The sequence below is a fragment of the Mastigoproctus giganteus genome, chromosome 8 (genome assembly GCF_048544385.1).
Source record: "Mastigoproctus giganteus isolate SK-2022 chromosome 8, ASM4854438v1, whole genome shotgun sequence".
In the NCBI taxonomy this organism is placed as follows: Eukaryota; Metazoa; Arthropoda; class Arachnida; order Uropygi; family Thelyphonidae; genus Mastigoproctus; species Mastigoproctus giganteus.
Window position 1 is genome coordinate 216,338,881 of NC_143582.1, and position 14,012 is coordinate 216,352,892.

Below are 14,012 nucleotides of genomic sequence, written 5' to 3' on the forward strand. Positions count from 1 at the left end.
AGATGGAAGTTTGTTCCAGCAATTAACCACCTGTTGGCTAAAGGCAAATTTCCGCACATCTATTCTACATCTGTCCTTCCTCAATTTCAATTTATGCCCCCTTAGGTTCGTAATCTGAACAAGTGGAAGAATCCCATCAGAATTCAGCGTGCTCAACCCATTCAAGGCCTTGTACACCTCAATCATATCACCTCGCAGGTGCCTAGTCTCCAGCTGCTGCAATTTGCAGAACTTAAGCTTCTCCTGGTAAGAGGACCCCTTCATTCCCCTCACCAATCTTGTTGCCCTTCTCTGTACACGCTCAAGCAAATCTACATCCTTCCTAAAATGAGGCCTCCAGACCTGCACACAATACTCAAGGCGTGGCCTGACCATTGCCTTATACAGAGGGACAATCACCTCCTTTTCCCTGCTAACAAATTCCTGTATATCATTGACAACACTCCATGACCTGCCCTGGCAGCCTGTCTGCATTGCTCAGAAAACTTCATATCTGACTGTACAATTACTTCCAGGTCTTTTTCATTTTCTACCTTCATAAGTGTAGTACCACACAGTTGGTACGTTTCTCTGGGGTTACTTCTACCCATATGCAGTATTTTGCATTTTTCAATGTTAAACTTCAGTTGCCACTTCTCAGCCTGTCTGCCCAAATTTTCTAGATCCTGTTGCAGTAACACAGTGCCATTACTGTTATTAACAACCCTGCCAGCCTTTGTATCATCTGCAAACTTCAATAATAAGCCTGATATACCTTCATCAATATCATTGATAAATATACAAAACAACAGTGGACCCAACACCGAAGCCTGTGAGACTCCACTAATAACATTAGTCCACGAAGAGCAGCACCCATTGATTACCACCCTCTGTCTTCTCCCACTCAACCATCCTTTTATCCATTGTAGCAACTTACCCTTAATACCATTCTGCTCCAATTTGTACAGTAGTCTTCCATGCGCAACAGTGTCAAAAGCTTTCCTGAAATCCAAGTATATGATATCAAAATTAATTTTTGCATCCAGTTCCTCTGTATGCACATCATAATAACCAATCAAATTTGTCAGACAAGACTTTCCCTTAACAAACCCATGCTGTGTCTGAATTATTGCTGCAGTCTTGTCTAGATGATCCTGCAATGCATCTTTAACCAGTGACTCCATTATTTTACCAGGAACAGAGGTTAAACTAACTGGTCTGTAATTACTCGTGTCACGATTTGATCTCCCTTTGTGAATTGGGGACACATTTGCACATCTCCAGTCCGTGTATTGAAGGTTCAGTAAAAATTGAGTGGCCGGTACCTCTGGGCATGGCCAATGAACTGTCCAATTGAATGATGTGCTGCTTCTTTTGCTTGAATCCGTCCCAAAGTTGCAAAAAACATAACCTTTTTTTCACTAAACAAAAATGAAAGTCGATTAAAAACATAACCATTCTATAAGTGTTTTTTCCTTCTAAATGCAACTATTATTCTCAGTTCATGTGCTTCACGTAGTCTTTCCCTGTAACTCATCATGTATCACGTAAGGGAGGAGCAATCACATTCTTCAGTTCGTAGGCTACGTACAGTGGCTACCAGTTATGTTCTTCACTTCGACAGAACCAATCCTCCACTTTGACTGTTCATCTGCCATGCCCAGGGTACCGGATACTAAATTTCAGCTGGAGGTTCAAATAAAAACTGTTTTGAAGACAGGAAAAGTGTTTCAGGATTTGAATACAAAGAGTGGCTGTTTGGTTTAACATTCCTTACTACATAAGGAAGCTCCCAAACTGTCTTAACAAATAGATGCAAGTTAGGACTAAATGATTAAATTGTGTATGTGATTATAAATTTCTGAAGACCTGACCCGATGCAGGACTCTAGCCGCCCATGATGGGTGCAAATCACCTATGGCATTTTCTTAAAACTTTATTGAGCTTTATATGTAAATTATAAACTTTTGATAATTGAACAGCATTTGCTGGTAATAAAATAAAAAGAAAGTGTTAAAGTACATTTCATATTTAGAAGTACCACTTGCCAAACATAAGATCTGCAAGTAAATCAAGCTATGTTTGAGATTTTTATTAATTCTTTTTACATTTATGACAAAAGCTAAAGTTTAATAGATATTTACAATGTTCTGCAAATTTAAAAAACAAACATTGAGAATTTTTTATACTTCATTTCAAACACCTTGTTGAATCTAAATAGAAGAGTAATCAGAAAGCAACCTTTGAAAATTGCATCACTGTTTTGGCGTATGTACGTACATCTGTGAAGAAACATCATCATCCATTATGAATTTGAACAAATCTTTTTGATCAAGGGTTAGCAATCAAGTTTATGAAATTTTCTCAACAACAACAAATTTAATTTGAAGATCTACAGAATAGCATGTTTGAAAGGGATACAATATGTTCCATTGATAAAAAGTTTTATTCATATTTAGTAATAGAAATTTTTTGTATTTTTAACAAATATGAATACTGAATAAACAATTTTTTATTATTGATTAAATATGGATACTCTATGATTCATTATAAACTGCTTCCGTTACATAACCTGTTTCCTAATAAGCATTTGCATAATTTATAAGCATAAAAAAAAGGAGTTTTGCATTTACTGGAAGCGAACAGAAGATATAATAACATCTCCTTCAATAGTGAGCATATTTATATTACTAAGTGGCAAAAAACGATGTTGGTACTCTGCAAATTGTTGACCATTGATAGAGATGAAATATTTTTCATTACTTATGTTAATAAGCAGATCAAAACTAGTAGCTGGCTGAAAAGGAAAATAAGGTTTATGATTCTCCTCATTTCCCCACTGACCGTGAATCCTTGAATTTCGAATAACAGCCTTCTGATCAAAAAGACAAGAAATGTGTAATGCAAAATCCGGTAATGGATTTTGAGACCTTCCAATCTGGAGATTTATTTCAAACCTGGAACATTTAAAAATAATATCTGTATTCACTAAAAGGGCTTAATTAATTTAAATCAGAGGTTCCCAAACAGGATGTTGCTATATATTACATTGCTAGGCAAAAGTGTGTGCCTTTTCATTATTTTTCACAAGTGTAATTTTCAAATAGGTCTTGGAAAAATCTAATAAATTGGACTTGCATTGTAAATCAAATAAAGTTGGGAACATCTGCTTTAAGCAAAACAGAGCAGGACTAGACATTTTTACAGCTATGGCCAAGTCTCAAACCTGTGCCTTTATAAATAAAAAAAGAAACTAAAATAATTTTGTTTTTATTATAAGTAATGTAAATATGTATTTACATTACATTACATAGTTTATACATTTGTATTACATTATTTTTTTATCGTTATTTATTTATTACTTATATTATGGCACTATCACTGGAGGGGCAACATGGTCCCCTGGCAGTATGGGCAGCAATACAGAACATAAGTGTGAGTGTTATTTCTCAAAATAATTTTGCTTTCCCCATACAGCTGAGGCAATAGCTAATTTCTGTGGCCCATTCCTATTAATACAAAAAAAGAAAAAAGACAATTTTGTGCACCTAGAGGTGGAGAAATTAGTCTGTGCCAAAGGGCAAAGCATTAATTTCTATATCTTTTTAAATTGGCATAAAATATTTTGTACCTCTGTAAAGCTTCACTCAGATAGGGTTGTTGCTCTATCTGTTCCGCAGTTGATGTGCCACTAACAGACATACATTTCCAAAAAAAAATATCTATAAAAATGAATCTTTCTGCAAGTGCTGTGGCACAAGGGGCTATTAGTCTAATACGAACTTTTATGTCATCAGGAACAAAGCACCAGCAAGTCAGAGTTATTAAGATGGAAAGGAAGTCTATATTATGTTTGCCAACACTGTCTCCCTAAGATCATTGGTATATTCTTGACAACCTGATGACATTTGTGCATTACAGTTGATTTATTCCGCATTCCTGCCAGATAAGAACCTAGCCAAAGTAAGGCTGCAAGCTGAAACTGCCTATGATGTGACTTTAGCTCTGTTGGTCCAGCTATTTTTTTTTATTTATTTCATTTAAAAGAATGCATACAAAAGTGGTACCAATAATAGTGCATATGTGACAAAACATTTTTTCACATTTTTAAATATCCATTTCAAAGTGTAAAACTGTAAAAAACAGCCTCCTGGGAAGGGAAAAAAAAACTAAAAGAAATAACAGAATGTAACCAGACATGGCCATTGGCTTGGTTGGAGATACTTAGGGAACAGGTACATTCCCTGATTGAAATCTGTGCATTTACTGCTTCCCTGGTTTAAATCTGTATATTTGCTGCTTCAGGATTCGTGAAGAAATCTGTATTGTTCGCAGCTCTGAAGAGCCTGTTAACCTGGCAACAACCATGACAATGCAACCAAAACACTAAAAAAAATGTGGGCTTTACATTCTGCTCAGCTGGTCATGTAAGTGTAATTCTTATTTTAATTTTTATGTCTTTTTGCCAATTGTTTTAGCGCAAGTGTTCAGCTAGAATTGGCACCTACATAGCCAGGTGGGCAGGAGCAGCAGTGCATAGCACACACTTCTTGATTAGACTGGGGTTCGAGCCCATGCCCACCAAATACAGAGGATGCAGAAAGGTCAGGGAATAACCACTGCATATTCCCAGAGCAATATGGCCTTAGTTGATAATGCTCCTAAAAAACCAAATAATCAGAATCAGCTAGAATAGCTTGGCATGCCAAATACAGCAGTCACTAATGTGCCACGGATATTACACAAAATTTCCGAATGAACACGACACTTCAGTTCTGTATTTATTGTTATTGTCCACATTGTTATTGTCCATTATTATTGTCCACAATACTAAAAAATAAAATAATAAGCTTTTATTATTATATCAGCATACAATATTATCAATTTTGTTTTAGATTTATTGTTGACTTTTATTTGTGATCTGATTCACATACATTATATGCTTCATTTCAGAAATTCAGCCAAGTGCGGAAAAGTGACTGAATCAAATGTGGCTCTCATATTCTCCAATTGTTTTTTAAAACAAACTATATATATTGAAAAACTTATTATAAGCATTTAAAAGTTTTTATTCTTAAAAATGTATACTTAAACTTTTATTGTAAAACTTTAAACTAAGTTTAAAACTATGTTTTTGCCATATATGCTTAAAAGATATTCGCCAGGAGGATATCTCGGTGTACATTATATGTGTAGGAAAATATCTAATATTTGTTGAGGAGATTTTTAATCCTGGTTCAATGTTAATTTATAAAAAAAATAAATTAATTAAAATAATAATTTAAAGATTATAAATTTTTTCTTATATTCACTATACTGTCAAGACAACAAATAAATTAAGAAGTGCCCAATTTTAAATCATCTATTGCCTTTATTTGAAATATTTCCTTGGTATCATGGAGAACTCATGTGCAAATGGTATGACTTAGGTGTGTGCCAGCTAGAGGATTAAAGTGACTATATTTTTTGATATCAAATTTTGAATAGGATACATAATGTAATTACACCGATAAGCCAAAACATTATGACCACCTATCTAATATGATGTTGGTCCTCCACATGCAGCCAAAACAGCTTGTACCCGGTGAGGCATGGATGCTACAAGATTTCTAAATGTGTCTTGTGGTATCTGGTACCAACACATAACCAACAGATCCTTTAACTCCTGTAATGTCCATGGCTGAGATGCAGCAGATCGGAGTTGCTGTTCCAACACAAACCACAGATGCTTGATGGGATTGATGTCTGGGGAATTTGGAGGCCAGGGAAATACCTGGAAGTCTTCCTCATGTTCCGCAAACTAGTCTTGAACAATCCGGGCGGTGTGGCATGACGCATTATCCTGCTGAAAGACGGCACCGCCAGAGGGGAAGACTGTTGCCATGAAAGGGTGTACCTGATCAGCAATGATGTTTAGGTATGTGGTAGACATCACAATGCCCAGCACATGGATGACTGGACCCAGGGTATCCCAGCAGAACATCGCCCAAAGCATGACACGGCTGCCACCAGCTTGTTTTCGTCCCACAGTGCATCCAGGTACTATCACTTCCCCAAGTTAACGACACACACATGTAGGCTGTCTACGTGGTGTAACAGGAAATGTTGTTCAGTGGACCAGACAACCTTCTTCCAATCACTCAAGGTCCAGTTTCAATGCTCGGTTGCCCATTGTAGGCACTGTTGCCAGTGAACCGTCGTTAGCATTAGATACTCAGTGGCCTGTGGCTACACAGTCCCCTTTTTAGCAGGGTTTGATGTACTGTGTGTTGTGACACATTACTCCCGTCACCAGCATTCCAATTACCAGTGAGTTGCACCACAGTCACCTTCTGTTGCCACATACCATCCGGGAGAGCCTTCACTCACCTCGAGCATCGATGAGCCGTGGTCGTCCAACACCCCACTGGCAGTTCATGGGTTTTCCCTCCTCGGACCACTTTCGGTAGGTACTAACCACAGCTGACTCTGAGCACCCCACCAGCTGTGCCATTTCGGATATGCTCTGACCCAGTCGTCTGGCCATTACAATTTAGCCTTTGTCAAACTTGCCTAAGTCCGCTGCCTTTTCCATCTGAAGACCAAGAGTAACACTGATTAACCGAGCTCAGTATCAGGTGTTTTTTATACCATGTCCCGATCCACGCATGCACTGTAGTTCACCTGCAGTTGCTTCGATTTGTATAACGACTCGCTGGTCATAATGTTTTGGCTCATCGGTGTATATTCTGAATTTTTCTAGAGGGTACATGGAAGTTTATATTGTGAATGATTACAGGGCATCCTACGTTCCTGGCCATGTTGCTCTTCTAATGAAGAGATGTTTCAGGATCAAATAGTTGCAAAGTGACTCGTAAGAAAAGTATATTAGAAAAGCCAGTTCCTGAAGGTGCTATATCAATCTAAGTTTTTTTGTATTACTTTGATTTTTTAAAAATGTGTTTTCTGGTAGCTCCAGAGAGGGGAACCAAACTCATGTTGTCTTTTAGAGTACAACTTCATATCTGTAGTACTTACATCGGAGTGTGTCTCTCTTGATAAAACTAAGTTTTAAAGGCCTTGCTAGCCACTGGACATCAAAACATCCATTTTTTGAGAAAATAATTCGTAAATCACTGACTTGACTGCACTTGTTTATAATCATAGAGCTTCTTTATAATAATAAGCTCTATGATTATACAATAACTTTATTATTATGGCTATGATCAACCTTCTCCATCAGAAGGTTGAACGCTAATGGAGAGCTGGGAGGGGAGAATAAGATACTGACTTTGTTGGATTTTTAGTGAACCCTCTAAGTTGAATCAAAGAGAATTTGTCAAGAGTCATTTTGTTTATTGTTGATGATGATCAAGGAGAAATACTAATAAAGTCTGGCAGATCATAAATGGACTGAAGTAAGCAAAGAGATGTTTACAGATGCATTGAATCTTTTTACTATACTGTTTTCACAGTGAAATTAGCCTATAGGTGTTTACAAAATCAGCAGTACCTTAAAGATGATTAATATTTACTTGCTTAAGATGGCCAGGATACTTCCCAGTTTTGACAGACAAAAATAATATGGTGTTGCAGGTGGTGAGTGAATTCTTCAAAAGATTATTGATATGTTATCTGGAACAGTAGTATAGTAGAGGCTTTTCAAGAGCGGTATCAAAATCATTTATCAGCTACTAGAATATTAGTGAGAATATCATCGTTAAGTGGTTTCAAAGTGGAAAGAACTGAACTGTAGACTCTGCAGTTCAGTCTTTTCTGCTCACAGTCTTTTCAGACTATTTAGACTTAACATGATATGTTCAGTCTAAATAGTCTGAAAATGTGCAATGGAACATTTGTTCATTCATGAAAACTGTTCAAAGACATGCGGGCACTTTCACTAGAGTTTTCATGGCATGGGCAAATATCAGCCACAGCAGATATTTTCACTCTTTGATTTTTCACACAGTCAGTCAGATTTTATTACTAGTTTTCAAAGAGCAAGTATTCAAATCTGACAGCAAGTGTGATCAATGGTTTCCCCTCTGCTTTGGTAATCACTTTCATTGTCCAAGCATCCATATACTTCATTGTGTTTGTACCCTAAGTGATAGGAATGTGTTAATTACAAACTTGAGTTGGCTATTTTGAGTGTGTATAGCAAGCCTAGGGGAGACTGGATATGCTGATCAGGTTTTGTTTCATAAAATTCACGAAGATTCTTCTGATGTCTTTTCCTATATATCAAGCTATCCTGAATGGATTTTATGTAGTTCAGACATACTTTACCTATTAACCTTTAATCTTATTTCAGATAATGATGTTGAACACAGTAGGATTATGTGGAATTCCTCAGCCTCTGTATTTTTTTTTAAAGTTTTTGCAATTTGATTTTACAGATGTTTTATAAGTTATACCAGAAAGGATATCTGCTACCTGATTTAGATTTTGTGATGTGATTTATGATGGTGGAAAGGATGCTGTTAACAGTTTCATTAATGAGTGCATCCATATCACATAATAAGCCTAAGGAGAAGTCTAGAGACCTAAGTGCTTTAAGTTCACTACTCAAATCTGAAAGGCTTGCAATTAATAAAGAATGCCACAATTAAATTTCTTGGTAGAAAGAAACTTACCTGTATGGTTTGGAAGATGGACGGCCACTAATAGTTATCATTAGACCAGGATAAATACCATTTGGCAATGAATGATAAAGAGGGATAATCTAAAAGATAAGAATAACATTTTAGCTAACAAAAGAAAAAAGAAATACAAGTGCACACTTAAAAGCTTCTTAATCAGCATGTTTATATTTCTTATACTTATATGGGAGTAAACCTACCAAATGTATAAATTATAAGCTGAAAACTTTGCTGTGATAGGCTGGGTTATCTTAGAAAAATGTGTATGCCTTGAGCTACTAACATGATGTACCTTCTCATATTTTTAGTGGGTAACACTAAATATACAAATAATCAACAGAGGTGTCATCAATGTTAGAAGCTTAAATGTCAAGTAAGTAGAATCAGGAGAACCAGATTGATATAAAAATAACAAATGATAAAACTCATGGAAAAGAAAGCAGAAAAGAATAACTGATAGACAAACAAAACAGATATAGTGATTAAAACATTATTTATAATACAAAGAAATATACAATATAAGTATATTGATTTTAGTCAAACTTGGTTTTAGCAACCTTGGAAATAGCAAAAACCCAACTGTATCATCAAAATTAAATCAGTTAAAAATCCTCCATATAAATTTTGAAATTGCACACTTCTACTGCAACATCACTTTCCAATGAGCTGACTGCAATATGTATTTTAGACTTTGTAAATCATTCATTTGGCATCGTACTTTGAACAGTAATCCACTTTTAAGTGTGTCTCAGATAATATTTTTTTATGGTGACCCTAAGGATGAAGGGTATTGGTATACTCTACAAAGCTGAGATTATGTAGTAAATGATGCACTACTGCTCTTAATAACATAGGTAACTTATTGTTATCATGAAGCACCTAATTAGGCATTCATTATGTAAATATGGACTTCTATTGCTGATTTTGTGAAATTAGTGCATGGTACCATGTTATCTGATCTTTGTTCTTGAATTCTTTCCTTACTTGTATGGCAAAGCTCTTGAGATTCCAGTAAATTTGGCCATTAATTAAACAATTTCATGACTTCACTTCTCAGGATGGGGTTCTAACTCACTACAAACATTCATTATAATTTTCTTCGGTTGACTTTGCAGTGCAGCTGTTTTTTTTTCAGTAAAAATAGGATGCCGCCACTACTGTAACTTCTCTGTCAAACTAAAAATAACCTTGTTGATTAAACAGAATGTTGGGTTAATGGTTATAGCATCACTCAGTTTTAACATTCAAGAATATTTTGATCCTCTCATTGATGTCTAACCAAGTTTGATTGTATATGTGAAATAAAAATAATTATATAATTAAAATCTGTAAATAAATAAACTAAATATGCACACCAACATAAATATCTGCGGTAACTTGTATGCTACATGTCAACTTTGTTAACCACATCTGTAACTCCTTTAAATATCAAGGCTATTCCACTGCAAGTAAAATGAAGCCATATGATTACAGGAACTTTTGCCAACTCAGGAACAGTAAGGTTTTATAGCTTTCATATGTCTGAAGCCATTGCTCTAATTTTACAAGTACTTCGTTTGTTATTCATGATATGTCTTAAGTAGGAACAATGATGAGGCATGTTGTGAAAGTGTGGCATGCTCTTTGCCATTTCAAGAAAAAGGATTTTTATTTTTTTTTGTATTAGAAACAGTAGCACGATTGCAAGGCAACTCACTGAAAAATGTTCATGGCTTCATCTTACAGTGTGATGGATTCATAGACAAAGTAAATTATACATATAGATTATAGAAATAACTGTCATAAGTGAAGTTAATGCAGTCATTAAATTAAATTTTTAGTTTACTTACTGGATTACTGACTTCTGCATATCTTGGTTTTGCAGAAGTTCCTGAACTGTTTTGATTGAGTGCCTGTTAAAATATGAAGTAAAATGAAGACTACTGAATAAATTTATCTAAAAATTAAAGTCACTGGAAGTTTCATTTATTGCTATATTTTAAGTTTAAAATTAAAGATTTATATTATATATACATTAGAATTCAAGTTTACTCACAGGATTACCACTTCCTAAAGTGTTGTGTCCAGAAAGTACCTATAAATAAATACAATTAAATGAAACAGAGTACTTCAATAAGTTTATCTAAAAACTGCAGATTAATATTTTCATTATACACCACTCCATTAAAGTACAAGAACCATCAATTCAAATGTATCACATATTATCCTGTATTTCGACTTTGTTAAACTGACTCAACTTTATATATCACAGAATTTTTCACTATTTTCATAGGATACATTTAACTATATAATATTAATGAGCATTGTTCTGCTATGCTACTCTTATTACCAAATGAAAACTTGGAAGAATGAAATAACATATTCCTCAAAATAATAATTTATTTTAAACTAATAATTTATTTTCTATGCTCTACTTAGTTATTAAATTTTTAATATAATAATTATTTACGAACTACTTTGAAGTAATTCACCTCTTTATTCTGCTTGTGTTTATATTTCCATAGGGTGAATTTTTAAATTAAAAAAAAGGCTACAAAAAACCAGAATATGCTATCTTTCTAAAGTGTACTTCGTTGTGTGTGTTTATCTAAAAACTGGTAATTTTGCACACACTCAATGAAGTGCAATTCGTTAATGGTATATGGAGGTCTCTAGAGGGAGATATGCAGTCTGTAATTTCCCACCTGGAGTTTGTACAACTTGTATGTTATAACTCTGCAGGATTTTGGCTATACCCTGAGATGTTTTCCCCAATAGAAAGGAATGGAAGCAACAACAACAACAGAGTGAGTCTCTGTAGAACCTGTCACATAGAAGAGTGGAATAATTTAACATATACTCTGCAGGGATTGTATAATGCATGCTAAAAAGAGAAACGACCACCAAAACTAGCTGCCCAAGAAAGTTAAAAAGTGCAAGTTTAACCCAGACTAATGTATAAGAAATGTAGTTTGAAGCCATCTATGTTTCACAGGATGTAGTCTTTGATATTTCTATTTTTATACATTTTTATCAGTATTTTTATATAAAAATAACATCTTTTTTTTTATTTGTAAAAATTTGATGTGATAGAGCATATTTCAAGTAACTTATGAAATTTCCTTTAAAAGTGTAGCTCAGATTACTTACCAGTAATAAAACATCACAGCATATTTCTTGAAATGCAAACCAGTGCAATTTGTCTTGTTGAAGTAGAAAATCTTGATTACTGTTATTAATTACCTTTCTCAACTTTGTATCATCTATAAACTTAGATATTAAACTTGAACTACTACATTAATATCACTAATAAATATCAGAAACAGTAAGGGACCATGAACTTAATCTTGTGGGACCCCACTCATAATATTAGTCAGTGAACTGAAGTGGCCATTTATAACCATGCTGTCCTTCTGTCGTTTAACCATCCTTTTATCCATAGTAGTAACTTACCCTTAATTCCACATTTCTATAATTTATACAAAAATTGTTCATGTTGTATGTTGTTGTTGTTGTTATAGGGTTTAAGGTGAATTATCCACTTAGATCAGTGGTGTCTAACCTTTTTCCGTACAGTGGCCATATTCAAAGTTAGATTTGTTTTGCAGGTCGCACTGAGTGATTCGAGAAAAATTAGTGTGTTACATTTTTCATATCTTGTTACATGTAAAAGGAAGTTTATATTTTCATGTTACTGCTTCTTATTTTCAGGCTATATATAAAATATGCAAATTCCAACACTTTTATGCACAACAAATCTATGTCAGTGATTTATTTTTTATATTTTATTAAAATTATAAAAATATGATTTACTTTTGTTTAATAAAAAAATACCTAACTTTTTGCTTTTAAATGCTCACTTTAGAAAATTTACAGCCTGAAAAGGATCGCTGATTTTCAATATTAAGGTGAATGACACAGTCTTCTTACACACCAACACACTGCTTTTTCATGGTACTCAATGAAGATATAGTCTTCAATCCACGTTTGATTAAAACACAACACCCCAAATTGACTTTCCTCTTTTGGAACATTTTTAAGGATGATTTTTTTTTTAATTCAGTACAAAGTAATAATAATTCAATACAATGAAAAAGTTATATCAGAATAATAGAATTTTGCAACACGAAAGGATTGATGTGTACATAAGTATTTAGCTATTGAACGAGTCATGCCTTTGCACCATATTTTGTTTGTAATAAACTGTCCAAGTCAATAATTGGCATCGTTTTAATTGTATCTCATACTGTGGACACCTTCACAATGAGTGGCTGAGGTATTGCACTGCATTGAATAAGTAACAATTCACCAATGGAGAAGACTAATGTTACTTATTCTTGGCAGGATGGCATTGTTTCGAAGCTTGTTGGCTTACTCATCAGTTGATGGCCAGGTACCCTGTTGTTGCAATGCCCACTTATTCTCGGCAGATACCACTACTCAGATGGCACTGTTTCGAAGCTTGTTGGCTTACTCATCGGTTGGTGGGCAGGTACCCTGTTGTTGTAATGCCCACCCACTGATGAGTAAGCCAACAAGCTTCAAAACGATGCCATCTGGGTGGTGGTATCCGTCGAGAATAAGTAACATTAGTCTTCTCCATTGGTGAAGCATTACTCATTCACTGCAGTGCTATACCTCAGCCACTCATTGTGAAGATATTCACAATATGAGATACAATTAAAACAATGCCATTTATCGACTTGGACAGTTCACTACAAACAAAATATGATGCAGAGGCACTGACCTGTTCAATAGTGAATCTTAAGAATAGTCTCATGCTCCATGCAAAATAATTGCATAAGTATTTAGAGTACATAGGATTGCACTGGATTACATGTACATGTGTGATGCAGTCGACCTCAATGCTTGTATGCCTGTACATGCTGTGGCGTAACTCTCTAAAATGCTGTTTTAGTTCACTTTTCAAGCGGGCAGTACAAAAATTATCCGTGGGCCGTAGGTTGAAATCACTGACTTAGACCATATCTCATCATTGTGTACAAGTGTGTGCTCATGGTCTGACTTTTCATATTCTGCAGGCTGAACAACCTAGAATAACTCATGGAGAGGAACCCTACAAACAGTTCCTACCATGAGTTCTATAGTCTGTTCTCTGGCAGATGGAGTTCCTTGGGAAACTCATTCTGCCTGGGATACAGCCTAGGGTATACAGTCCCCTTAGGGGCTCCCTCCACCCAAGATCAGTTGACTATATCCAGGACTGAAAAAACTTTTAGAAATTCCTCCAGTCTATGATGGGACCCAAACAAGCAGCAAGTGGCGAAACCACTATACTGTTGTGGGTGACAATCATTCACGGGGATCATATCAAAAGCTTCACTGAAATATAAGTAAATGATATCAAAGTAATTTCTTCTATACAATTTTTTTACCGATAACCTTGTAGCAACTAATAAGATTATTCAGACA

At 35.0% G+C, this 14,012-nt stretch overlaps 1 protein-coding gene across 1 annotated transcript in view; it reads right to left on the reverse strand.

The window, feature by feature from the left end:
• Positions 1–2,608: 2,608 nt before the first annotated feature.
• LOC150082281 (galectin-8-like) overlaps positions 2,609–14,012 on the reverse strand; it is a 49,920-nt gene continuing 38,516 nt past the window's right edge. Inside the window, exons 7-10 of the mRNA XM_090380471.1 lie at positions 10,636–10,674; positions 10,430–10,492; positions 8,595–8,683; positions 2,609–2,936 (exon numbers count right to left, since the gene is read on the reverse strand). Of these exons, the coding sequence (XP_090236597.1) occupies positions 2,609–2,936; positions 8,595–8,683; positions 10,430–10,492; positions 10,636–10,674 (519 nt within the window). The remainder of the gene's footprint in view (positions 2,937–8,594; positions 8,684–10,429; positions 10,493–10,635; positions 10,675–14,012) is intronic.